We start from the raw sequence: 24910 nt of genomic DNA, 5'->3' as shown, positions 1-24910 counted from the left end.
TGTAACCTCATCTAACAAGGAGAGCTGTCCAAAAGGCCTGTGCTTGCCTCAATAGGGAAGGAAGCAGAAACCTGCCACTGAAAGTCTTCAAAGGAAGGACGAACATTTGCCAAGACTGTGGTAGAGCTGAATATAATTTGAATTAGATGACCTTAAAGGTCTCTATCCACTCTAAGGTTCCGTGATTCTGTAATCTCTGAAAGGTCTGCTCAGCTCGTGCTTCCAGAATTCCTCGAATCCCCAGACTAATTGCATCTGATCATCTTGGATGGGGCCCAAGGAAGTCTGTTCTTACTGACTCTGTCTTTCCTCTAGCCCTACCCATCTGAGAAGAAGCTACCAAAAGGGAGAGAGAGCCAGAGAGCTAGGAGGGGCTGGGTTGGTCTGGCCTGGAAGACACTCTTCAGGAAGGAAGTGCTGCAACTCCCATGCTCTGGAGTGATCCCTGCCCCCCTATCCCCACCCAAGGAATTTCCCTTTGGCCAAAGGAAAACACAGAGAAGGTGGCTGAAGACCCAGATTCATAAGGGAGCCCTAGAGATTTGAGAAATAGAGTGGGAAAGGTGTGCATTAGTGATTCAGTGAAAGAATTATTCATTTATAGAGGATCCCAGCCAGGAATTAATCTTGTACAGACTTCTCAGACACTAGCAGAAAAGGAACTCCACAGTGTGTCCCCAATCTTCCTTCCCAAGCTTAGCATATCTGGCACTCCAATCCCCACCACACTCATACTTGATGCATTCTTAACCTTACTCAATCTATTGCCCATGTGGGAATGCCTTCTCCCCCACTTCCTTTCTAACAATCTGACTCCAGATCCAGTAGCTTTCCCACTACACCCAGCTGCCTTTGCTCCATCTGAGTCCTGAAGGGAAAATAGGCTTCAGACAAGGAACAATATACCTCATCTATATAGCATCATATATATGGTCTTATATGGTCATTTAATGGTTTCACATATATGAATGTGAACTATTTGCATTTTTGTTTTTCTTTCTGAGTTGTTTTTTACCTTCTGAATCCAATTCTCCCTGTGCAACGAAAGTACTGTTTGGTCTGCAAACATATATTGTATCTAGGATATACTGCAACATATCTAACATATATAGGACTGCTTGCCATCTAGGGGAGGGGGTGGAGGGAGGGAGGGGAAAAATTGGAACAGAAGCGAGTGCAAGGGATAATATTGTAAAAAAAAATTACCCTGGCATGGATTCTGTCCATATAAAGTTATTATAAAATAAAATAAAATATTTTAAAAAATAAAAATTAAAAAAAATAATGGTTTCACATATACATTATACATATACATATATATGTCTGGTATAACTCAGGCCCATAAGAGGTGTTTAATAAATGCTTATCTATTAATCGATGTAGAAGGTACAGTGAATCAGGCATGAGTGAACAGTACAGACTATCTGGTCCCCACCACCGGGCTCTCACAATGATCTACCAAGTATTAAAAACACTCCCATCTAATCTCTATGCCCCAACCCATTCCACTGCAGTCCTTCACCCCAGCTGGCCCCATACCTGTCGGTGCCAAGGAGGGGACTGCTGGTTGAGATGGGACTGGGTGGGGCAAAGGAGTTGCCCAGAGTTCCATTCCTCAGCGGTGTCTCGGAACCGTAAGTCTGGGTAGTTAGGACAGTTGGGCTCTTGGGCTCGGCATCCTGGGTTCGGGGTCCAGCCACAGCTGTTCGAGCCACAGACTCGACATAACTCCTAGGTTCTGCAAAATGTAAAGGAATACCATTAAACTGAGCAGGTAACAGAAAAAATTAGACAAAGCTCTAGAGTTAAAAGTGTCTAGCCTAGTTTACCTCCTCTATATTTCCGGTCAATATAAGCAAATAGGAAGGCAGGATTTGCAATAGATCTTTACAAAAACCCAAATTGAACAAACCTTACACAGATTAAACCTCGGGTCACCTATTTGCCCAATATCCAATGAATTTATGAAATCTAGGAAGCTCCCCAGCACTAGCAGACTCTTCCCATTTAGCAGATTTCTACTGAACTGGCTGGCTTCAAGAAATTCGATTTAATGACTAATTAAGTGCTTACTATGGGTAGGACACTGAGGAAAATATAAAATGTAGATAAAACTCAATCCCAGGCTTCTGGATCTTATAGTCCAGTAGAGGGACATAGCAAGTATATATTTAGCTATATGCAATAATATACACCAAATGCATTAACAAACTTCCTATGGATTGTTCATGAGGAAAAGAAAGACCACGGCCTGGGCTTCCAGAGTGGTGGGTGGCCCTTGGACACAGAGATTCCCCTACACATATACCCTCACTACTATATTAAAATTTGTGTCTTTTCTTTCCCAAAGGTACTGCATGCATCTGTAAGAAATGTTTAGAGATACAATGTCATAATTATTCTTGCTTTGCCTTCTATTTAATAAATCTATTTATATTTACATCTATTTAATATATTTTATATATTACATTATTATTATGATATATTGCATAATTGTGTACATAATATATATAATATAATATAAATAAAATATATTTGATATTTATTTATATCTATTTAACAAATATTTAGACTAAGAAAAAATTAACACATCAGAGAGGTGCAATTGTGGCATGAGCTCCAGGATGAGGAAAGTTTGTTACAGATTGGAGAGATTTTAAAGGCTGAGGAGGAATTTAACATGTAAAAGGGAAGAAGAGATGTGAGAGTTGTGACTAGGGAAAGTACAGGAAGTATTCAAGGGAGAGAAGCCAATCCATTTACTAAAGAGCAAGAGTATGGAGAGTGGAGTAATAATACAGAATGTCAGATAGGAAGGGAAGGTAACTCCAGATTATACAGGTTTTAAATGATCCATTACTCATGAGGCAATATGGTGCCGTGGAAGATTTTTGAGCAGAGCAGTGCTGAGTCTATGAATAAGGAGGCTCAGACTAGCAATGGGAGAGAGAATAACTTGGAAAGGGAAAAGGTGGAGCTGGAAAGACCTCTTAGGAAGTTATTGCAATAGTCTGGGTAGGTGGTAGATGAGTTCTTGGTACCACTATGATGGGAGCAAGGGGCCCAGAAGGAGAAGTATCCCACAGATCCCAGGCAGGCAGACTCCTTGATATCCTGCAAGAATGGCTCCACGTGAAGCCACAAAGGATAGCCTTGGTCATCCTTCTAAAGTTCTCAACGTGCCCTTGTCACCATCCAAGTTAGAAATAAGGACAAACGTTCACCACAGCCCTTTTCCTCTAGCTCCTACTTCTTATCCCTTGCAGCCTCTGTGGCTCGTTCTATATTCCCAATATGGTGATAAATTCTAGATGGAAATACAGGATTTAAATAGTTCTAGACATCTAATTAAACAAGAAGCAGGTGTTGAGTGTCTATAATGTACCAGTCAGACCATGGAGATGGAAGTAAGGAAGAAGACAAGTCCCTTGCCCTCCAGGAGCCGTGTGTATCACTATGAACAATTTTTCCTTTGGTCAATCGCAGTGTCCTCTGGCTCCAAAGGGAACCTATGGGATGTAGACCTTCCAGAGGTCACTTGGGCGGCCCAATGGAAAGAGTACCAGGCCTGGAGTCAGGAAGACTCATCTCCCTGAGTTCAAATCCGGCAGCAGAGACTTCACTCTACTGGCCTCTGTTTCCTCATCTGTAAAGTGAGTTAGAGAACAAAATGGCAAAGCACTCCACTATCTTTGCCAAGAAAACCCCAAATGGGGTCACAAAGAGTCCCCCACCATTGAAAATCAACCAAACAAGAACAGACCGCCTACAGTGTACCATGACTCCAAAGGGAAAGTGTGGAATCTAGACCCTTCCTAGAGATCTTTAAAGGGAGGAGATACAGTCATCTCTCTGCCCAACAATCTTCCAGAAACCAAAATCAGGAAAACCTATTTCCACAAGAAGCCAAGTCAAAAGATGGTGAAAGGAGGTCAGTCTTTTATCAGTTTTTGTATTAATCACATATTAGACACAATCTAGTTTGTTGGAATTAATCCAACACAGTAAAGAGAAAAGATCATGGGATTCCATTTTTTAAAGCCAGAAGAAAAATAGAGGCCATCTAATCCAACCACTTCATTTAACAAATAAGGAAACGAGAACCCAAAAAAGATAAATGATTTGCAGTCTTATTAGCAGTTAAGTGCCAAGACTGAGATTGGAACCCAAGCCCTTTGATTTCAAATTCTGTGCTCTTTTTTTTTTACCAACACAACTAGAATGTTATATGAGTTTTCCTGCCTGCCAAATGCTCTCCAAACACCTCTCTCTGAAGGGAATGAAACGAATCCCTCTTCTTTATCCTTCCTCTGCACAGGAGAAATCAGGCAGCCAGACAACCTGGCCCAGACCACAGGCCCAGCCCTAAAGTCTGCAGTGCAGGACGTGCGGAAGGTCCCTCCCCGTGATTCTAAGACATCAAGATTAGTGCCGTACATGAGAGCCTTTTCTACCCCAATCCCTCCACCCCCCAATACCCACATGGATCCCAGTTCCCCATCCACAAACAGTCCTGAGAATCTACAAAGGGGACCGGAGCCTGAACGAGAGAAAGACCCTCTTACCCCTGAGGAGGAACCGGAGAGACCCTTCCAGGTAGGGCTTCAGAACAAAGGCCAAAGTTAAGGCAGAGCAACCTCCAACTGCCCTGAGCAGGCCAGAGCCAGGACTGCAGAGTTGTGTTTGCCTCCACCAGGAGAGTCCAGCCCCACCCTGAGAGTGCCCTCCCTTCTCCTCCTCCTTTTCTAGCTCACCTTTCTTCTCCCCCCACTTATCTGTACCACTCCCTTCTCTCTGCATTCTCTCCTTCCCTCTTCTCCAGCTCCCCAACTTCCCATCCTTTTTCCCCCTCTCCTTCCACATTCCCGTTGCTTTCATGGCCCCCCTGTCTTTCCCTACAGTCCATCAACATTTGTTTCATTGCTAAGTCATTTCGATCATGTCCAACTCTTCATGACCCCATTTGAGCTTTTCTTGGCAAAGATACTGGAGTAGTTTACCTTTGTATTCTCTAGGTCATCTTACTGAGAAAATACTCCAATATTCATTAAGTACCTACTAATTGCCAGATATTGGGCTAAGTACTGGAGATTTAAAAAAAAAAAAAAAGGCTAAAAACTTTACCCTTAAGAAGCTTATAACTGAATGAGAATTTTTACCCACTCTACTTTCCACTTTATGAGCCAGAAATTCCTTTTCTGTTGGTGAGCATTCAACTCGCCAAATTCACTTTGGCCAAACTTTGAATCCATCTTGACATTAGCAGCCTTCTGGCCCTAACATCAATAATTTTCACAGTTTTGTCCTCTGATTCCCATTATTCACCCTCTTTCTTCTTTTCTGTTTCAAGTTCCACTCTACAATCAAATATTTGAATCAGCTCTGAAGAGACAACAGGCTGAAGTGATTGAGAGGGCCAACCCAACTCAGGAAGGCATTTCCCCGTGTTCTGAGACATCAGATAACATAATTCACCCAGCCCCCTCCATGCTGCAGCGTGCTCAGGTTGTTCCCTCTCTGTGCCTCGATCCCTGATCCTACACCTCTCCTTCCTGACCACAAAGTGGAAAGGTCAGTGAGGTCTGGATTCCAGTCTCCTCCACATTTTCATTTGCCATTTTGATGTACCTTAAGGACCACTGAACCTCATCATCTGCCCTGTCAGCCCTCTATGTGTTTTGTCTCTCTGTATCAGAATGCAAGCTCTCTGAGAAAGAGCTATCCATTTTGCTATCCATTTCTCCAGCCCTTACCATGGGGCTTGGTACATAATAAAAGCTTAATACATTTGTGTGTGTCTTAGAAGGGGGGGTCATTAGGAAATTTTTCAACTCTCTGATACTATTCTTACCTGTAAAATGGGGATAATGTCAACCCTTCCCTTCTTCAAATGGGTCATTTCTCCTCCCCCACAGTGTTTCTTATGAAACATTCATGAAAATTCTTTATAAAATAGGAAATGGCAAACAAGTGAAAAGTATTATTATTGCTATAGTCAAAAGACAAGGTCCCAGAAAGTCAACAGAAGGTAGGGAGGAAGGGAACAGTTGTTTAATTAGCACTATGCGCCAAGCACTGTGCTAAGCCCTTTACAAATATCTTCTCATTTTATCATTGCAGAGATCCTAGGCACAATGCTTACGTGTAGGAAGGCAAGGAGGTTCTATCTGTAGTTACAAGGACAGAATGGGCTTAACTTAAGGAATAGAATAAGCCTGAGATTTGTAGTCAAAAGACTTAGATTCAAATTCCAATTCTGCTACTGACGCCCTATGTGATTTTGGCCAAAACAATTTAACCTCTGTGGACTTCAGTCTCTTCATCCATAAAATGAAGGTGGTGACCTAGAGAGTCAGTTAAGATGACTTCTATCTCTAAGATCCATGACCTCAAACCATAATCAGAGAGAAGGATGAGGAAAAGATAAGCCATGCAAATCATCTTGCCTGTCTTCTGCCTATAGGACCATAATCATTTGAAACTTTTCAGGGTTGATTCTATAGCTTTCCTCAGACATCCTTATATAAAGATGTAGTGGACAGTCTTGGATTCAGTCAGCAGTTTTCAACCCAAATCTGCTATTTATTAAAAATATAATTTGGGGCATATTGTTTTTCTCCTATAAGCCCAAACTTCCTTCTCTATAAAATAAAGGGCTAGGCTAGATGATCTCAAAGTTTCATTCCAGCTCTAAATTCTGTGACTCCTTACAAATGTTATTTTCCACTTTTAAATTCCTTTTGGGAGCAGCCCCAAGAGGCCGGCTGGAGTGTGTGATGTTGGGGGTGAGGCAAGTTTAGAAAGGGAAACTTGTATATAGGGTTGGGTTCTTCATTCTCCACATTCCAAGAAAATGGACAAAACCCAAATGTCAGATCTGGCTCCTCAGAGCCCAGCCTGGCTGATAAATCCTGGATTGAAATTGGTGACTCTATCAAAGGATCATTAGTGATACCTGCCCTCCCCTTCTTCAGCTCTAGGTACCAGTCGGTTCTTGGTTAGCAATTTAAAGTATCTTTTCCATCTCAGAGAAGAAACTCTGCCCAGCAAAGAGAGTCCACACCCAGAGAGAAGTGGGTTTTAGAAGGCAAGAGAGAAAACAAAGTGTTACAGCTGGAAGGGATCACAGACACCAATTCTCATCTGCCCAAAGTCGCTCACCACTTTATTGGCTGATCAAGAATGTAGACCCAGATATGGGAGATGCAAAAGAAACCAGGCTCCCAGATACTGAAAGCACAAATTCTCGAATTTCTATCCTTATAAAATGAAAGGTCTCATCAGCAAAAAATTCTCAAGGGTTTGCAAACAACTTCATGAATGGAGGACAGAAGGTGCCCTTGAAACATCAAATGAAACTGCCCTGTCTCCTAACTTAAATCATCCCAAACAGTTAAGAATCTAATCCATTTTTAAAGACCTCCAATCTTCTGACTCTGCTATACTCTCCTCTAAGGAAATTCTTCCTCATGTCTAATCATATTCCTGAATATACAAAGTCTATCCTTTGTGCTCTGTTCTCAGTAGAAAATAAGATCCCCCAACCCTATTACCCTCACTACTACAACTATCATATCACCACCATTTTCTCCTAGCTGAATAATTCTAGTTCCATTAAACTTTTCTCACAATCTTTGAAATTAATATCCTTATTTTTGTCCTAGGATGGAAAGCATGAAATTCTTCAGTAGTTTGACAATCAGTCAATAAACATTTATTAAACTTTAATATATTTAACATGTATTGGTCATCCTGCCATCCTGGGGAGGGGGTGGGGGGAAGGAAAAATTGGAACAAAAGGTTTGGCAATTGTCAATGCTGTATAATTACCCATGCATATAACTTGTAAATAAAAAGCTATTAAAAAAAAAACATTTATTAAGCATTAACTATGAATCAGGTACATTAAGGTTATAAAAAGAGGCAAGAAACAATCCTTACCTACAAGAAGCTGACAATCTGGACCTCAAATGTGGAAATACAGAATACAGGTCCTTGTCCCTGTGTTTTCCTATAGGCAAATTCATTCATTCGTAGAATTCCTACAATGTTTAAGCTAGAAGAGGCCTTAGAGCTCATCTTGATTCAATCCTCCCATTTTATACATGATAAAAACTGAAACGTGATAAAGTATCTTATCTAAGTTTCCAGGGTTAGTAAGAAGCAAAGTCAGTACTAATATCATCACCTGGTTTCAGATCACTAGTATTCTTTATAGGATGCTATGTTCACTCTATTCAGAAGATCATAAATCTAGAGCTGGAAAGGATATCAGAGCTATGAGTCTAACCCTTTTATTTTAGAGATGAGGAAACTGAGACTCAGATTTGCCAAAGTCACCCATCGGAGGCAGGATTTGACCCCCAATCTCAGAGCCAAAGCTCTTTCCAGCAAAACATGTTGTCTCCCTTATTTCTTTCTTCCCTTCTTCTTTCATTCATTCATTCAACATTTATTGAATATCTACTCTGTAAAAGGCATTATGCACAACAGAAAAACCAGATCATTCTCTACCCTGAAATTCTAGAAAATGGTACCCAGAGAAAGGGAAACGTCAAGCTCATGACATTAGACATGAGAGTCACTAAATATAAGGATCTCAGTAAGCACTGACTCAGGAAACCACATGTTAACATTATCTATGTTCTAATGAATTTTTATTTAATTTATTAGATATTTCCCATATTCTGACCATATCCCAGTCTTATGGCCTGTTGACTCCACCTTTGAATTAGGTGTATGTGGGGGCTGGTCATTGGGCATTAGGAAAAGTTCAGGAATGAATGTCAGGAGATTTTTGATTCTGGCCTTAGTCTGTATGATTCTGGGTAAGATGGGGTTTTGCTATTCTGAGCCTCAGTATCTTTTATCTATAAAATGAGGGGTGGGGTAAAATTATCTCTAAGGTCCTATCCATGCTTTACTTTCTGTAATAGATCACCTGGGAGAAGATCAAACAATCCCTTGCAGAATTAGGAGAACAAGGGAGAGGGAAGGAATTTGTGGCCAAAAAAGAACTAGAAAACATTATAAAATGCAAAATGGATCATTTTGATTATATTAAATTAAAAGGCTTTTATATAAACAAAAACAATGCAACCTAGATTAGAAGGGAAGCAAAAAACCTGGGGAAAATTTTTACATCAGAGGGCTCTGATAAAGGCCTTATTTCTAGAATATAGAGAGAAATTTATAAGAATACAAGCCATTCTCCAGTTGATAAGTGGTCAAAGGATATGAACCAACAATTTTCAAATGAAGAAATTAAAGTCATTTCCAGTCATATGAAAAAATGCTCTAAATCACTATTGATTAGAAAAATGAAAAGGATGAGAAAAATAGGACACTAACTAATGCATTGTTGGTGGAATTGTGAAATGATCCAACCCTTCTGGAGAGCAATTTAGAACTGTGCCCAAAGGGCTATAAAACTGTGCATACATTTTGGTCCAGCAGTGTCTCTACTGGGTCTGTATACCAAAGATCAGAAAAAAAAGAAAAAGGGCCCACATGTGCAAAAATGTTGCAACAGCCTTTTTTTGTAGTGGCAAGGAACTGGAAACTGACTGGATACCTAGGGAGAGGCGGAACAAGTCATGGTATATGAAAGTTAAAGGAATATTATTGTTCTATAAGAAACAATGATTTCAGAAAGGTCTGAAAAGGCTTGCATGAATTGATGCTAAGTAAAATGAGTAGAACCAAGACAACATTGTCCACAGCAACAAAAAAATTATGAGATGAGCAACTCTGATGAGTGCAACAATGAAGGGATTCAGGCCAATTCCAACAGACTTGTGATGGAGAGATCACCTACATTACGGGAGAGGAGTATGGGAACTGATTGTAGATCACAACATAATATTTTCACATTTTGTTGCTGTTTGCTTGCCTTTTTTTCTTTCTCATTTTTTCCTTTTTGATCTGATTTTTCTTGTGCAGCATGAAAAATGTTTGGGAGAATTGTACATATTTAACCTATATTGGATTACTTGCTGCCTAGGGGAGGGGAGAAGGGAAGGAGAAAAATTTGGAACCCAAGATTTTGCACTGATGAATCCTGAAAACTATCTTTGCATGTATTTTGAAAATAAAAGGCTAATTATAAAAAATGTTTTAAATAAAACTAACCCATAAAAAAAGATTCCTTACAGTATAAAGCATCTTCTATTAAGCAAATTAGGAAGGTTTGAAGTCATTTCAAAGCAAAGCCCACCCAAGAACTCTCATGCACCTGAAAAGAATATCCCAAAGGCAGAAAATTCAACACCATTCCCAGCTGGAAAGACCCCAAGCCTACAGCACAGCCCCTCTTCCTACAAACACACAGTAGCAGGGGGCTGAGGAGGGGTAGGTGGGATGCTCAAAACTCCCCAAAGCAGTTTATTTAAAGGGAAACTGTAAACGTTTGCTGAATGATTCTGCCAGATCAGCATTTGTGTCCGAGTCACGGGGGAGAGATAAAGGGCCCGATGAATTCCTAGCTCCTGACCTATAGCTCCACTCCTTAGCCCAGCGCTCCCTCTCCCCACCCGCTACTTGGAGAGCCCAGGCATGCGAGGCTGCTGGCTAATCCTCCGCGGGCGTCTTCTTGGGCAATCTTGCTGGGGAGGCCAGCCCGGGGAGGCAGCTGCCCGGAGCAGCCCCAATGGAGGCCTGAGAGCCCAGGGCGTGTGCTGGCATCTCAGACCCATGAACTTTGGCTCCAGAGCTCTGCTTACTCTCAAGTCCCCTCCCCACTCAGCGGCCCCTGCCAGGAACCAGCCCTCAACCTCTGGCATTCGGGGGAGAGTCGGAGCTCTCTCGCTGAGGTCAGCGGAGGGATGGAGGGAATCGGGAGGAATCGGAGGAGGGTCTTTCCAACACCGGGAAGGGGCCTGGTGCTTGTAACCTGCCCGGCTTCCTCGTAGAAATACGGGGGCAACTTCCTTCAATAAGAGACGGGCAGAATGCTGGCCCTAAGTCAGGGAGGCTCAAATCTCCCCACAGACGCTTCATACCCCAGTGATCCCCGGCTCTCTAATTCCCTGGGCTGCGGGTCTCTCATCTGCAAATCAAGGGAGTCTGGCTCGTTGATCATTAGTTTCTTTTGGCTCCAAAATCTACAGTTATGATGCAGGGAGAAAACCCCCGCCTGTAATCAAAGCCTCCACTGGGGCAACAAACAACTTAGAATCTAAGGGACTATCACTACCGACCCACTTTTTTACTGATGGGGAAACTGAGGCATGAGAGGTTCGACTGCCTGCCAAACCTCACCCAGACAGAAAGTGACAGAGTCAGGTCTTCACCTGCATCTTCACTACCCTACACAAATATCAGAATTAAGTACATGGGATACCCACTGAGGGACGGTGGATGTCCTTTGAGTTCAGGAACTAAAGGAAGCCAGGCAGCATGTAAGCTAAGAGGAGATCAGGCACCATGACCAGAGAAATCAGGCACTGACTTAAAGGAAAAAAATCAGCCTCACTTCACATATGGCCAGTATTTAGCACACAGTAAGTGCTCAATAAATGCTTATTTATTATCTGGCCTTTCACTCCCTTCTGTCAGTAATAATAATGATGATAATGATTCCTCACCTTCCTACAGCACTCTCCACCTTACACTCCATCTCCCGACTCCATGCCTCTGCATTAGCTGTTCCCCATGCCTTGAATTCTCTATTAATCACTATCTCTTACAAGTCTTAATTGTTCAAGGCTCAGGTCAAGTGATACCTGAGGCCTTTTGGGATGTTCCCAGATGCTGGTATCCTCCTCCCATCCCTAATTTGTGTGTGTGTGTCCCACCAAGATAGATAGACAGACAGACAGATAGATAGAAAAATGGATGCTAGATAGGTGGGTGGAAGGAAGGAAAAGGAAGAAAGAGAGAGAGAGAGAGAGAGAGAGAGAGAGAGAGAGAGAGAGAGAGAGAGAGAAAGAAAGAAAGAAAGAAAGAAAAAGAAAGAAAGAAAGAAGAAAGAAAGAAAGAAAGAAAGAAAGAAAGAAAGAAAGAAAGAAAGAAAGAAAGAAAAAAGAGAGGGAGGGAGGAGGGAAGGAAGGAAGGAAGGAAGGAAGGAAGGAAGGAAGGAAGGAAGGAAGGAAGGAGAAAAGAAAGGAGGGAGGGAGGGAGGAGGAAGGAAGGGAGGAGGGAGGAAGGAAGGAAGGAAGGAAGGAAGGAAGGAAGGAAGGAAAGAAAGAAGAAGAAAGAAAGAAAGAAGAAAGAAAGAAAGAAAGAAAGAGAGAGAAAGAAAGAAAGAAAGAAAGAAAGAAAGAAAGAAAGAAAGAAAGAAAGAAGAAAAAAGAGAGGGAGGGAGGGAGGAGGAAGGAAGGAAGGAAGGAAGGAAGGAAGGAGAAAAGAAGGAGGGAGGGAGGGAGGAAGGAAGGAGGGAGGGAGGGAGGAAGGAAGGAAGGAAGGAAGGAAGGAAGGAGAAAAGAAAGAAAGAAAGAAAGAAAGAAAGAAAGAAAGAAAGAAAGAAAGAAAGAAAAAGAAAAAAGAGAGGGAGGGAGGAGGGAAGGAAGGAAGGAAGGAAGGAAGGAAGGAAGGAAGGAAGGAGAAAAGAAAGGAGGGAGGAAGGGAGGAAGGAAGGAGGGAGGGAGGGAGGGAGGAAGGAAGGAAGAAGGAAGGAAGGAAGGAAGGAAGGAAGGAAGGAAGGAAGAAGGAAGGAAGAAAAGAAAGAAAGAAGGAAGGAAGAAGGAAGGAAGGAAGAAGAAGGAAGGAAGAAGGAAGAAAAGAAAGAAAGAAAGAAAGAAAGAAAGAAAGAAGAAAGAAAGAAAGAAAGAAAGAAAAGAAAAGAAGAAGAAGAGAAGAAGAAGAAGAAGAAGAAGAAGAGAAGAAGAAGAAGAAGAAGGAAGGAAGGAAGGAAGGAAGGAGAAAAGAAAGGAGGGAGGGAGGGAGGAAGGAAGGGAGGGAGGGAGGAGGAAGGAAGAAGGAAGAAGGAAGGAAGGAAGGAAGAAGAAGGAAGGAAGGAAGAAAGAAGAAGAAGAGAAGAAGAAGAAGAGGAAGGAAGGAAGAAGAAGGAAGGAAGGAAGAAGAAGAAGAAGAAGGAAGGAAGGAAGGAAGGAAGGAAGGAAGGAAGAAGAAGGAAGAAAGAAGAAAGAAAGAAAGAAAGAAAGAAGAAAGAAAGAAAGAAAGAAAGAAAGAAGAAGAAGAAGAAGAAGAAGAAGAGAAGAAGAAGAAGAAGAAGAGGAAGGAAGGAAGGAAGGAAGAAGGAAGAAAGAAAGGAGGGAGGGAGAGAGGAAGGAAGGAAGGAAGGAAGGAAGGAAGGAAGGAAGGAAGGAAGGAAGGAAAGAAGGAAAGAAAGAGAGAGAGAGAGAAAGAAAAAGAGAATGAAAAAAAGAAAACGAGAGAGAGAAAGAGTTCTTGATCTAGGGTCTGTTAATTTGTTTGTTCTTTTTCCTATTTTGGTATCTGTATTTCAATAAAACTGATATCCTTGCAATTCCATGTAGTTTATTTTATAAAGTGAAAAATATTATTCTGAGAAGGACAAAGGTCTCTTCTACCTGTAAAAATGACCTGAAGTGAACTAACTAGTGGCCCCAGGAAACCAGGTCATGGGCCTGGAGGATGTTGGATGAATCCACCTGTGCTCTGGGTCTCCTGCTTAGCTTCTCCTGGGCCTCTGAGGGCCTGTTTTCTCCCTTCCTTCCCTAGTCAGGGTCAGGAGCTAGGATGGGGGGTCTGGGGAAAGTGGCCCTGTGGGCAGTGCATCCTCAGTAGCCAGGGAAGTGTTGGAGGGAGCTGGCGAGGGGACATTGGCTTTTTGTCTGTGCCTCCTGTGGGAACAACGGCAGTGTCACACAAGCAGGGCCGAGGGCTGGACCCAAGGTGTCCGTGGAGACTGAGCCTGCCTGCTTGGCAGAGCTTCTTGGCCTGGACTGCCTCAGCAACTCGTGGGCCTGGGGGAGGGAACTGAGATCCTAACCACTTGAAACCCCATCTGAAGACCAAACTGTTGTCAAATTAGCAGAGACTGAAGGTCTGGGATGGGAAATTTTTACACAGTATCATGTCCCCAGAAACTCATCACCCAAAAATCCCATTCTTACCTTCAAAGAACTCTGTTATTCCCTTCTCCTCATCTTCCTCTGAGGGAGGAAGAGAGGAGAGAGGACAGGAGAGAAGCAGGTGGAGGTGAAGAGAAGAAAAGAAAGAGAGATACACATTAATATAGTTAGCAACTGAATCTTAAGTTGAGTGAGAGAGGAGGGGATTTAGCCAGAAAAATAGTCAGAAAGGAAGGTTAAGACTGTGCTGGAGCTGAGAGCTCCACCAACATCCAGATACCTCCACGGCATCCCTAGTCAGCCCTTACCTGGAGAAGGCTACATCCCCCTCTACACCCCTCTTCCTAGTGGGGGTCTGAGTAGATATAACCCCACTGTAACTGGATTTGGTATTCGAGCAAAGTCACTGTAGGCAAGTACAGGGCTTTCCCCATTCAGCTGCTGAGATTTTTTGGTAAAACATCATTTTATAGCCATGGTACACAGGGACATGCCCATGATGAAAGGCTCTTTCCCTATCCCTATTCCCACCCCCACCCCCCATCTCTATTTATTCCTATTGCCAAAGGAGAAAAACAAATAGCTTCGTCCAAATACTAGAAACAGAAAACAAAATTTGGGGAGTGACTTTTTGGACAGGGCCTATATAACACATCTGTCTGCCAGAGTATAGGGCCCCAAGGCTCTCTGATGCTGGACTTTCTTCCCAACTAGTAGGAGAAAGTTTTGGAGGGTAATGGGAAAAATTAAGGACAAATTGTGAAACTTAAATCTGATTAAAGGAGAAAATGCCTCCCCCTCTCCTTTTTTGGAGAGAAAGAATCTCTTTTGGATGGGAATCCCAAAAGGGATTACTTTGGGATTTATACTTCACTATATCTCTGAATCTCTAACTCCAGGGACATGCTCTCTCCAGGGACTGTTCCTCAATGATGAAGGACAAGATGTTGGATCCAAGACAGAAACAGGCCAGGGAAACAGGCCTTCCTTTTTCCCCAGACCACCATCTCTCAGGGGGAAGGAGAAAGTTCGGACAGAGAGACAACCCAGAAAGGGAAGTAGCAAAAGCACATAGAAAAATGAGGGAACAGACCCCAAATTGGGAAACATCTTAGAGGGTGATGAAGTTAATCAATAGCAGGTCGTCTATTGGATTCAATCCCTCTGGCTGTCCCCTCCTTGGAAGGAGTAGGATAAAAATGCAATTGTCTACAAAAGTCAGACCCAAGCCAAGAGGGCTGTTCTAGGCACTGCATCATATGAGAGATGCTGATAAAGCTAACTTGTGTCTTTATAAGAGTGCCCAAAATAGTGGAAACTATACCAGGAAAATTTAAAAACATAGAGGATGTCTGGCCTGGACCAAAAAAAAAAAAAAAAAAAAAGGTTTAAGAGAGAAAATATTTGGAGGTTGACCTATAGAATAGGGATTTCCTTTATTCTGCCTGATGAGGGGAGAAGGGAATGGATATGTGGAATAGGGAAACAAATTTGAGCTTAATTGAAAAAAGAATCTTTGAATGAAAGTTACCCAGACTCCCTGACTAAAGGTGTCAAATAGAGGTCTAACTGTGAAAAGAGACTACAGAATGGGGGGGAAGGTTAGGCTGTATGACTTTGAAAGTTCCTAGAGTTCTGGGAGATGATCATCAATCAGGAGGCATTACCTCTGATGGTCATCCTAAAAGCTCAAGGAGCACGAATGTCAGAGGAGTTAGAATGTGCGAAGCCATCAGGTTCTCCCCCTTGAGACAAGAGTTCTAAACTTTGGGTCTATTCACTTTTTTTTTTAATATTTAGATAATTGGTTTCCTTTATAATTTTATATATATTATGTATGTATTATATAATCTTATGTATGTTGTGCACTTAAAAACATGATTTTGAGAGGGGTCCATCACACAGAACAAAGCCCTGCTCTAGACATTCTCAGGTTCGTTCCGGTCCACGCCAAACTGTGACCTCAGATGCTCAGAACCTAGTTTCTCCCGGTCCCATGTCCACAGCCATATCTGGCTCCCTACCCCACCCCACAGCCCATGGCCTTCACTCACCTCCTGTGGGGTGGAGCAGAATATCCGCTGGATTGTGGGGTTTCAGTCCCAGGGCAGAAAGGGTGTCTTGGCGAGCCCTGGAGGAGAGCGCACTGTACCAATGAGAAAGAGACAAGGTTAGAATTAGCGGGTAGAGGCTCAGTGGGGAAACATGGAATAATGACACTTAGTGACTTTAGAGACTGCATAGGGGGGTGGATTTGGGTGGGGACACATCTAACTGCTCCTGAAACCAGCCCAGGTTATTCCTCTGCTCCCCTATCCTGCCTCTCCATCACTTTCTGTTTGGGTGTAATGGAAAAGCTAATTGTTTGTTCTTCATTTCAAACATCAAGGAGGTGATGCTATGACATGTAAATGAATTGGATTTAAGTGAGGGGGGGCTATGCAAAGTCATTTCCAGAACCATCTGGACCAGATATAGATCAGAACAATTGGAGATTGTATTTAAGTGGAAAAAGCAGACTGAGAATCCAAGAGGCTGAGGGGTCTAAATCCAGCTCCACTTTTTACTGGTTGGGCAACCTTGAAAGGCTCATTCAACCTGTTCCCTAATTTTTATCTTTATCTCTCATTTATCCTTATCTTTAAGTGACTAAAATACCACCTGAACTGCCTTCCTCACAGGCTGGACAGACTAGGAGATGGAATGATATATGTGAAAGCCCCTGGTAAACTGTAAGAACATAATGTCATCATGATGTCCATAGGGCAAGATTCCCTTTCTGACACATACCCTAATGCTTCAGCCAAACTGGACGGTTCCCTGTACACCTGCTGTCTTCATCTTTTTCCTCAAGTCAGTCCTTACGTCTGAAATGTTCCCTACTCTTCTCTGCCTTTGGAATTCCTATCCAGGCTTTAAACCTGGACTCACTTGCTACCTCTTCCAAATACACTTTCCTGATTTCTCCCCTCCCTCATTTTAGTAATGACTTCCCACTCTTGGTCTTTGTTCACCTTACCTTTTATGTGCTTATCAGATTCTAACTTTTATCTTAGCTCTATATGGAGATGCTTCTACCAGACTGTAATTTCAATGAAGACAAAGTCCAATCATCTAAATTCTCTATTTTTCCCATCACGCTTCTCTTTAATTTGGAGCTGTTAAGTAAATGTTCACTGAAATCATTCCCACTCTTCTACTTTTATTTCTGCATGTCACTCATTCTACCACTTTGCCTTTCTCCTCAGGAAAGGGTTTGGGCAGTAACTTCAAAGAGGAACACAAGAGAAAGGAAGATTGGGAGAAATATTCCTCCAGGGGCACTTGAGTTCTTCAGGACAGAGCCAGATTATGGCTAAGAGAGCACCAAGGACCTGAATTACCTCATTCCTCAAGTGGCTTACTTGATACAGAGTATCCCAAACTCTTAGTGCAGTTGTAACTGTTAAGAACTACAAAAACATTACACTAAAGATTACCATCCCCACAAAATACTCCACCATTTGAAGACTTAGTTATATAAATTTCAATCACATTTATTTAGTTTTGTGAATTCTAAATAATAAATGTTTTTTTTTAATTTTAATAAGATGGAGCCCCTGTCATTATGCATTTATGTGTGTGGCAATTTCTGGATGACATTTTCTCAGACTGGGTAGATCCAAAAGAGGAGTTCACCTTACTTAGCCATCATGGGGTCACAATCTAACTCCACTAGATATTTTTAATGAGGGGGGTGGGTTATAGCAAAATTGATACATTTGGATCAGCAGGTGATTTCAGAAAGCCTAGAGAGACCTACATGAACTGATGCTAAGTGAATGAAATAGGATTGTATTGTACATTGTACACAGCCACAAGGTTTTGGGAGGATCTACTGTGAGGGACTTGGCTCTATTCAGCAATAAGGTGATTCAAGGCAATTTTCTAATAGACTTGGGATAATAAGTGCCAGTTACGTTCAGAGAGAGAACTATGGAGACTAAATGTGGATCAAAGCATAGCATTTTCACCTTCTGTTGTTGTTTGCTTGCTTGTTTTTTCTTTTTCATTTTCCCCCTTTCGATCTGAGTTTTCTTGTGTAATATGATAAATGTTTTAAAGAATTGCACATGTTTAACCTATATGGATTACTAGTTGTCTAGGAGAGGGAGCGAGAAAAATCTGAAACACAAGCTTTTGCAAAGGTGAATGTTGAAAACTATTTTTGCATGTATTTTGAAAAATAAAAAGCTATTATTATTTTTTAAAAGTGGGATTGGAGGGGAAAAAAAAGATAGTGCACCACAAATTTACAGTTGCTTTTTAAATTATGGTGTGCGACCCCTATATGGGTTCTCATAACTGAATATGGGGATAATGAAATTATGATTTATTTTCAGTAGATGCTTATTTGTATACCTAAAAACTGATATATTTTCATTAAAACATTGTTCTCTGAATGGGATTAAGGCTAGTACATTCCTTTTAATCACTGAGTAGTAGCTAATGAAAATGTTCACAAATTTCAGAAATCAACTAAGGCTCTGTATAGCACAGGAAGCAGATGAGTGGCTCAGCCATAGAGCACTAGGCCTGGGGTCAGGAAGACCTAGGCTCAGGTTCTTTATTACTGGACAAGTCACTTACCACCTATAACATTGCCTTAGTCCACTGGAGAAAGAAATGGGAACGTAGTAGCTTTGCCAAGAAAACCTCATGGACAACATTGCTTTGGGAATGAAGAATTGGACATGACCAAATGACTGAAAAACATGTTGGTTATGTCGAACTATATAATAGTTTAAAGTTTTAAATAATTGACCTCCCTAATGATGTTTTTTAAAGTATTTATACTTCTGAAGCTTAAATTTCAATCATTTAATTGATTTAATTAAAACTACAAATTTTTAAAACTCGCATTATTTTGTCCCCCCTCTATATGATGAACTAGATTTTTCTGCCCCAGGCGGATCTTTTCCTATTCTTTATATGTGAGGAACAGCAAAGAGTTCAAACTTGGCTCTGCTATTTACTCCCCGTGTAACCCCTCCACTACTGCCTCAGATCTCTTATCTCTAAAATGAAGAAAATGGACAAGAGACCCCACTCTAAATCTACGACCAGTAACCCTTAGTTCTCCTGGAGCTCTGGCCAAATACGGCCATACGCAGAGCAGAAGAGACTGCAGAGGAAGGCGGGCTTCCCAAGGAGGCCCCCCGGAGACCCCAGTAAGGAGCAGAACCTTCCTCTCTAAGGCTGCGCCCGGAACACTGGATTAGGGACAAATAACCTACATCTCCAACCCGAGCATTCAGCCTGGAGGTTTCACACAACCCTCAAGGGCAAGAAAGGCTGTTAGCTGTGTCCTCGGCCAAATGTGACCAGACTCTAAATGAACTTGAAAGGTGGTTATTATACACGGTCCCAGGAAGGTTTCTGAAGTCACGGGGCCACATTTCCCAGCAAGCCTCTGAGGGGAGGTTAAAAAAAAAGAGCTTTGCTTCTTCTATCAGGGTTATCAAGAGCTTGGCAAAGCTACAGTGACCTAAAGACATAAGGACTGAGGGAAGATATCGGTACCCAGAGGGGACTGGGACCCTCTCTCTCCCCTCCTCCAGCCCCAAAACAAGCACCTTCAGGGACCAGGGGCATGTAGATCCGGGGCACATTCTACTTGTCGCACCCCCACCCCAGAGCATCCCCCAAGCAGGAAACAACGGCGCAGAAAAAGTCCAACTTCTTAAAGCAGAAAATGTGAGATGTGGAGTCCCAAACCATGCAATGTGCAGAGTGAGGTGATGGGCCGCATAATGCATGTTTATATACACATTTTATATGTGAGTATGATAATGATTTGCACTTGTATAAATGGAGAATGGCGGGGTGACATGAATCCAGGCACACGGCTACACACACACACACACACACACACACACACACACACAGCCTTTCCTAGTCTCACCTACTAACCTCAGATGCCCTGGGGACTCACGCGGTCCGAGGGAGAGATTACAAAGTCACTGCCCGACATAGGACAGCATCCTCAGCGTGGGACACGTATGACCTAAGCGTGTGCAGACAGTGGATGTACACTTTACATAGAGCAGTGGGATGGATACAGAGAGAGATGAGAAAGGGGATGGAGCTGGCTGATGGGGGACCACACGTGTGCACGTTAGTGCATGTGTGCAGGTGTGTATGTGTGAGAAAGGGAGAGAGGGGGAATCCTGGCTCGGCCCTCCCTTTCGTCCTTCTTGTCACTGACCTCTGTCTCCCTTAGTCTGCATTCTCCAACAATCCGGCCCTTTCTCCTCAGGCGGAAGAGCCGGAGTGGGGGAGGTTTGAGATAGGAGAGCCTTTTGCTTCCCCAAAGGAAAATTCCCCGCATTTCTCCGCCTTCTTTATTCTCTCCTCAACTTTTTGCATTTTAAAAAATTTCTGATTTACACATTCTCCTCTCTGGCTCACCCACGGTTAGTGCTGGGGGAGGGGGGGTGGGGAGGGGGGGAATGGGGAAAAAATACAAGAATAGAAGAAAAGCTGACTGTACAAGGCAAAACCCCTTCCACCTCAGCTCCAGTGCAGGCTCTCTAAACGACCCTGACTTTCCGTGCCAGGCAGGGACTGGGAGGACGTGTATGGGTGAGGAGAGTAGTTTCTTTAAAATGGCCTAAGACCTAAGATGTTCAAGCCCCTGAATGGACCACAAGGTTGCCTCTAGGGCTGTGAGTCAGGTTGCAAAGCATCGTAGATAGCCACCCACCCATGACATTTGTGCCAACAGGTGGGCTCATTCCATAACCATTCCCCACTGCCCTGGAGCCCCTGCCCCCATTGCCCTGGAGCCCCTGCCCCTGCCCCCACTGCCCTGGAGCCCCTGCCCCCATTGCCCTGGAGTCCCTGCCCCTGCCCCCATTGCTCTGGAGCCCCTGCCCCTGCCCCCACTGCCCTGGAGCCCCTGCCCCCCATTGCCCTGGAGTCCCTGCCCCTGCCCCCATTGCTCTGGAGCCCCTGCCCCTGCCCCCACTGCCCTGGAGCCCATTCTGATAACGAGCTGCTGACAGCTGTCAGCACTCACTCCTCTCCACTTCCCAACATTAACCCTTCGGCACCTGAGAATCAAAGGGCTTTGCTGGTCCCTTTAGCACACCCCTGGGGCAGCTGGCCGGCCAATGACTTGGCGGGTAACTTCAAGTAACAAAGAAAATCAGGCCCAATTTTCAGTTCATGATCTTCCATATCTCTATTTGTTTCTTCTACTTTCTAGCTAGTTTCTGCCTCTAGAAAGAAGGAAGTTTAACTTCTCCCAGCAGCCTTGATGAGAAAGTCCTAGGGGATCTATGTCAGTGTTAAAGAAGAGGAAAGAATGTAAGGAAGATAGAAGCTCCTCCTATGTCTGACTTGGTTACATCACAGAGAGCAGAAGCTCTCACAAGTCCTTTCCATTCTGGCCAGGGATCTCTCAAAGTCTGATCTGATAATATGCTGAAGAGAGGAGATTTTAAACTGAAGGGGCTGGGGATAGAATAAAAGCTAAGCTCTCTTGCCCAGTGGTAGAAGGGTGGATAAGAGGCTTTGCCGGCTGAAGATACCTGTTTTTTCTCTTACGGAAGAAGCCGCCGTTTTGGAATGAGAGGACCTACATCTGAACTGGATGTTGGGCTTTGTTTCCTACTCCATGTATGACTTTGGAAGAGCTGCTTCATTTCCCTGGCCTGTTTATCAGAGAGGGCACAGGACTCGGAGTCCATCGGAGTGTCCAACACCCACCAAGTGCGTGACAACCATCACTTCGGTAAAATGGCGGAGGTAGGCAAGGATCAAAACAGTGTACGACAAAGCTCTGTAAACCTGCGGGTGCTGGTTGTTATAGTCACCTCTTTGTGCCTCGTTATCTGCATCTGCTAAATGAGAGGGACTGGACTAGATGCTTCCTGAACCATTCAAAAGGAGAAGGGAGCAGATTCCAGATAAGAGCCCATGATGGACAGATGAAGAACAAAGTGAAGAAAGAAAATTATCGAGACTCCAAACACCGGGCTGCAGACGAGAAAGCCCTGAATCCTGAGCTTCTGGTCTACTATTTGCCAGTCAAGGATCGAGGGGGCAAAATCTTCCTTTCTTTTGCTTTCCCTTTTTTCCTCCTACTCAATCAACTCCAGTGGCAACTTAACACCTCCAGAATCAAGAAATAATATGAACTATAAATATAAAATACTGTTTACCATTCAAAGCCCCCTCCCCACACACATTCATTTCCACTCTTCTCACTTCTTAAAGCTCCCCCAAGTACAATGACTTTGGCCTCCTACTTGTTTCTCAAATAAAACATTTCATCTCCCAATTCCAAGTGTTTTCATTGGCTGTCTACAATGCACGGCGTGCTCCTCATTTCTTCTTTCTCCTCCGGTTTCCTTCAAGTCCCAGCTAAAATCTCACTTTCTATAAGAAGCCTTTCCAGATTTCCCTTAATGCTGGTACCTTCTGTCTCTTGATTATCTCCAACACATCCTGTCTATAACCTGGTCATACGTAATTCTTTGTGCATTGTCTCCCCCATTTGCCTGCGAGCTCACTATGAAAAAGAGCTTTTTTTTTTCTTTTTTTGCCTTTCTTTGAATCCTCAGAGCATATAATAGGCACTTAAATAAATGTTTAGTGACTGACGGACCTAAAACAGCCAGAAATCCCATAAAGTGATTCAAGTCACATAGGGTTTGTGGTGTTCTGGTCCGGTGTGATTATCTTAAATGGGAAAGCCATGGACTAGGGCGGAGGCGCGGAGGCTGAGGAATGATGGGAATGGAAGAGGATGAGAGTGGAGGGAAGTGAGCCATGGGGATGAGAAAGATGGTTGGCTTGGAAGTTGGACTTGAGAATGACTCCCGCCCAGCTCACCGACTCAGCCCCTCTCATCAGCCAATTCCCTCCACCTCCCGGAGCCAGAACACTTACTCGGGCTAAGGTTGACATAAGGGGTTTGAGGCGACACAGGGAAGTCAGGGGTTGGGGGGGAGTTCTCACCACCGCTGGGAGGTGGACTGGCCGGAGCGGCCCCCTCCATTTCTTCAAAGGCCTCCTTGTAGCTATGCAGATGGGGCTACGGGAAGAGGAGGATAAAAAAACATCAACCATGGTATCCCAAGCAACCAGGAGACAATGACTGCAATAAAAGCTAACCGACCCCACCACAAAAGTGAAACGTTCCCAGGCTTCTCTACTACAGGGAAGATGAACTAAATCCGTCTACTCACCAGTCCAGGATTATGAGAATTACTCCTAAAGGGGCAAGCGAGCAAAGGCTTATTTGCAAGGCTATTGTCAAGCCATAATCTTGTTCAGGGCATTTGTCTATAGATAATTCAGAACAGGACAGCTGCCTATGTGAGGGGGCTGGTCTGGGTGGTGTCCCTGCCTCGGAGCAGGGAGAGGAACAGGATGATCCCAAGCCTTTTACATAGCACCACTGCCCTTTCTGGCTTCCCCTGAAGAATTATCTCCAGGAAGCAAAAGGGCAACTCTTTCTTCTTGGGTCAGAGGTATTAAAAGGTGCCTTTGGTAGAACTGAGGAGGTAGGAATTTGTGAGAAAAAAGGGTACTTGGAGCATCCAAAACAGGTCTGAGATCGGCCAGATCCCCACTTCTTAGCCAAACAAGGGTAATTTTATAGCAACGTGTCGTGCTTAACCATGACTGGAATATAGTAAATTCTGAAAAAAAGAGGTCTTTAAGCAGGAACGCAGAAAAGCAGTCCCTATTTGCCTTTGGGAACACTGTTACCCAGTTTGCTTCTAGTGAGTTCCCAGCAGAGAAGCGTTACTCACTAGCCAGAGGATTGTACCAGCTCTCACCTCTTTGGGCCGTCCTCCTGGGTTGAGGGCAATGGTGAGGGCCAGCTCCGGGGAGACACACTGGACGGGGGAGCGCACCCCGGGACTCCGAGGGGAAGTGGGCTCCGGAGAATGGTTCTCATACTGCCCATCACTGGCTGCTCGTCTCCGGAGCGGGGGAGGAGGCTCTGCTGTCTGCTTTTCTCGAGCCTGTACCCCTAAAAGCAATGGCAGGAGTTAGGGGAGATGGACACAAGTTAGGGGACTGATCCCTTCCAAAGAGCCACGCATGCTGTTAGAGAGCTTGTCCAGACTCTACAGATAACTCCCTGCACTTAAGGTCAGTAGTGAGAACAGGACCAGGGCTTATGTTCTCTGCATACCTCCTCCCACCCAACTCCCCCACACCACGGTCCTCCCTGCCAGACTGGGCAGCCTATTCCGCCTGAGAACAGCCCTCCACCCAGTGATCTCTGATCAAGGACGGAGCTTTGGCCAAGAGTACAACAGGACTGATTCTTGAAACAGATGTCAACTCTTTCCAACCCCTGGAAGCAGATGGCCACCGCTTCCTTTCATAGAAGGGAGGAAAGGCAAGAGGAAGGGGGAGGCAGTTACCAAGACAACAGCATCAACTAACATGCAACATCTGGCCCCAGGGAAAAACTCTTGGAAAGAGGGAAGAATACAACATCATGTGTTCTGAGTCTCTAAGGAGGATCTGGGCAAACAAAAGGGGTTACTGCCCCTCACACTCACCAGGCCCCCAGATGCTTATAGGGGACCCCTGAATTCATCCGAAGTTACCCCAAAGTTTCTAGTCAACTTCTGTGTGGCCCCTACTTTTTGTTGTTCAAATCTATCCCTAACAGTCTCTTACTAACAGAGCAGCTCCACCCCTGAGGCACTCCTGCTTTGTGGATGGCAGGGCTAGCAATCTGGATGTGACAACATGGGAAGGGAGCTCTGAAATAATTCTCCTCTGTTTTCCATCTGCTTTTCTCCATTTCCCTTACCAACAAGCAGAACTCCCAGGGTTGCCAAACTGCCCTCCTTCCCATTCCCCTGCCCCGGGGTTAGCCCGTGGGGCGGAAATGTTGC

At 43.8% G+C, this 24910-nt stretch overlaps 1 protein-coding gene and 1 long non-coding RNA gene across 2 annotated transcripts in view; one reads left to right on the top strand and one right to left on the bottom strand.

Moving 5' to 3' along the window:
• The window catches only part of TNS1 (tensin 1), a 251936-nt gene that overhangs the window by 23137 nt on the left and 203889 nt on the right, over positions 1-24910 (bottom strand). The window contains 5 exon segments of the mRNA XM_051983571.1: positions 1540-1738; positions 16052-16111; positions 16114-16143; positions 23004-23079; positions 23831-24027. Of these exon segments, the coding sequence (XP_051839531.1) occupies positions 1540-1738; positions 16052-16111; positions 16114-16143; positions 23004-23079; positions 23831-24027 (562 nt within the window).
• LOC127553118 (uncharacterized) lies at positions 1687-5789 on the top strand. Its single transcript, XR_007951663.1, has 3 exons — positions 1687-1774; positions 4319-4596; positions 5351-5789. It is a non-coding gene; the product is annotated as an uncharacterized LOC127553118 (long non-coding RNA).

The sequence above is a fragment of the Antechinus flavipes genome, chromosome 3 (genome assembly GCF_016432865.1).
Source record: "Antechinus flavipes isolate AdamAnt ecotype Samford, QLD, Australia chromosome 3, AdamAnt_v2, whole genome shotgun sequence".
Classification (NCBI taxonomy): Eukaryota; Metazoa; Chordata; class Mammalia; order Dasyuromorphia; family Dasyuridae; genus Antechinus; species Antechinus flavipes.
The sequence above is the reverse complement of the archived record's forward strand: the minus strand, read 5'-3'. Positions and strand labels throughout refer to the sequence as shown.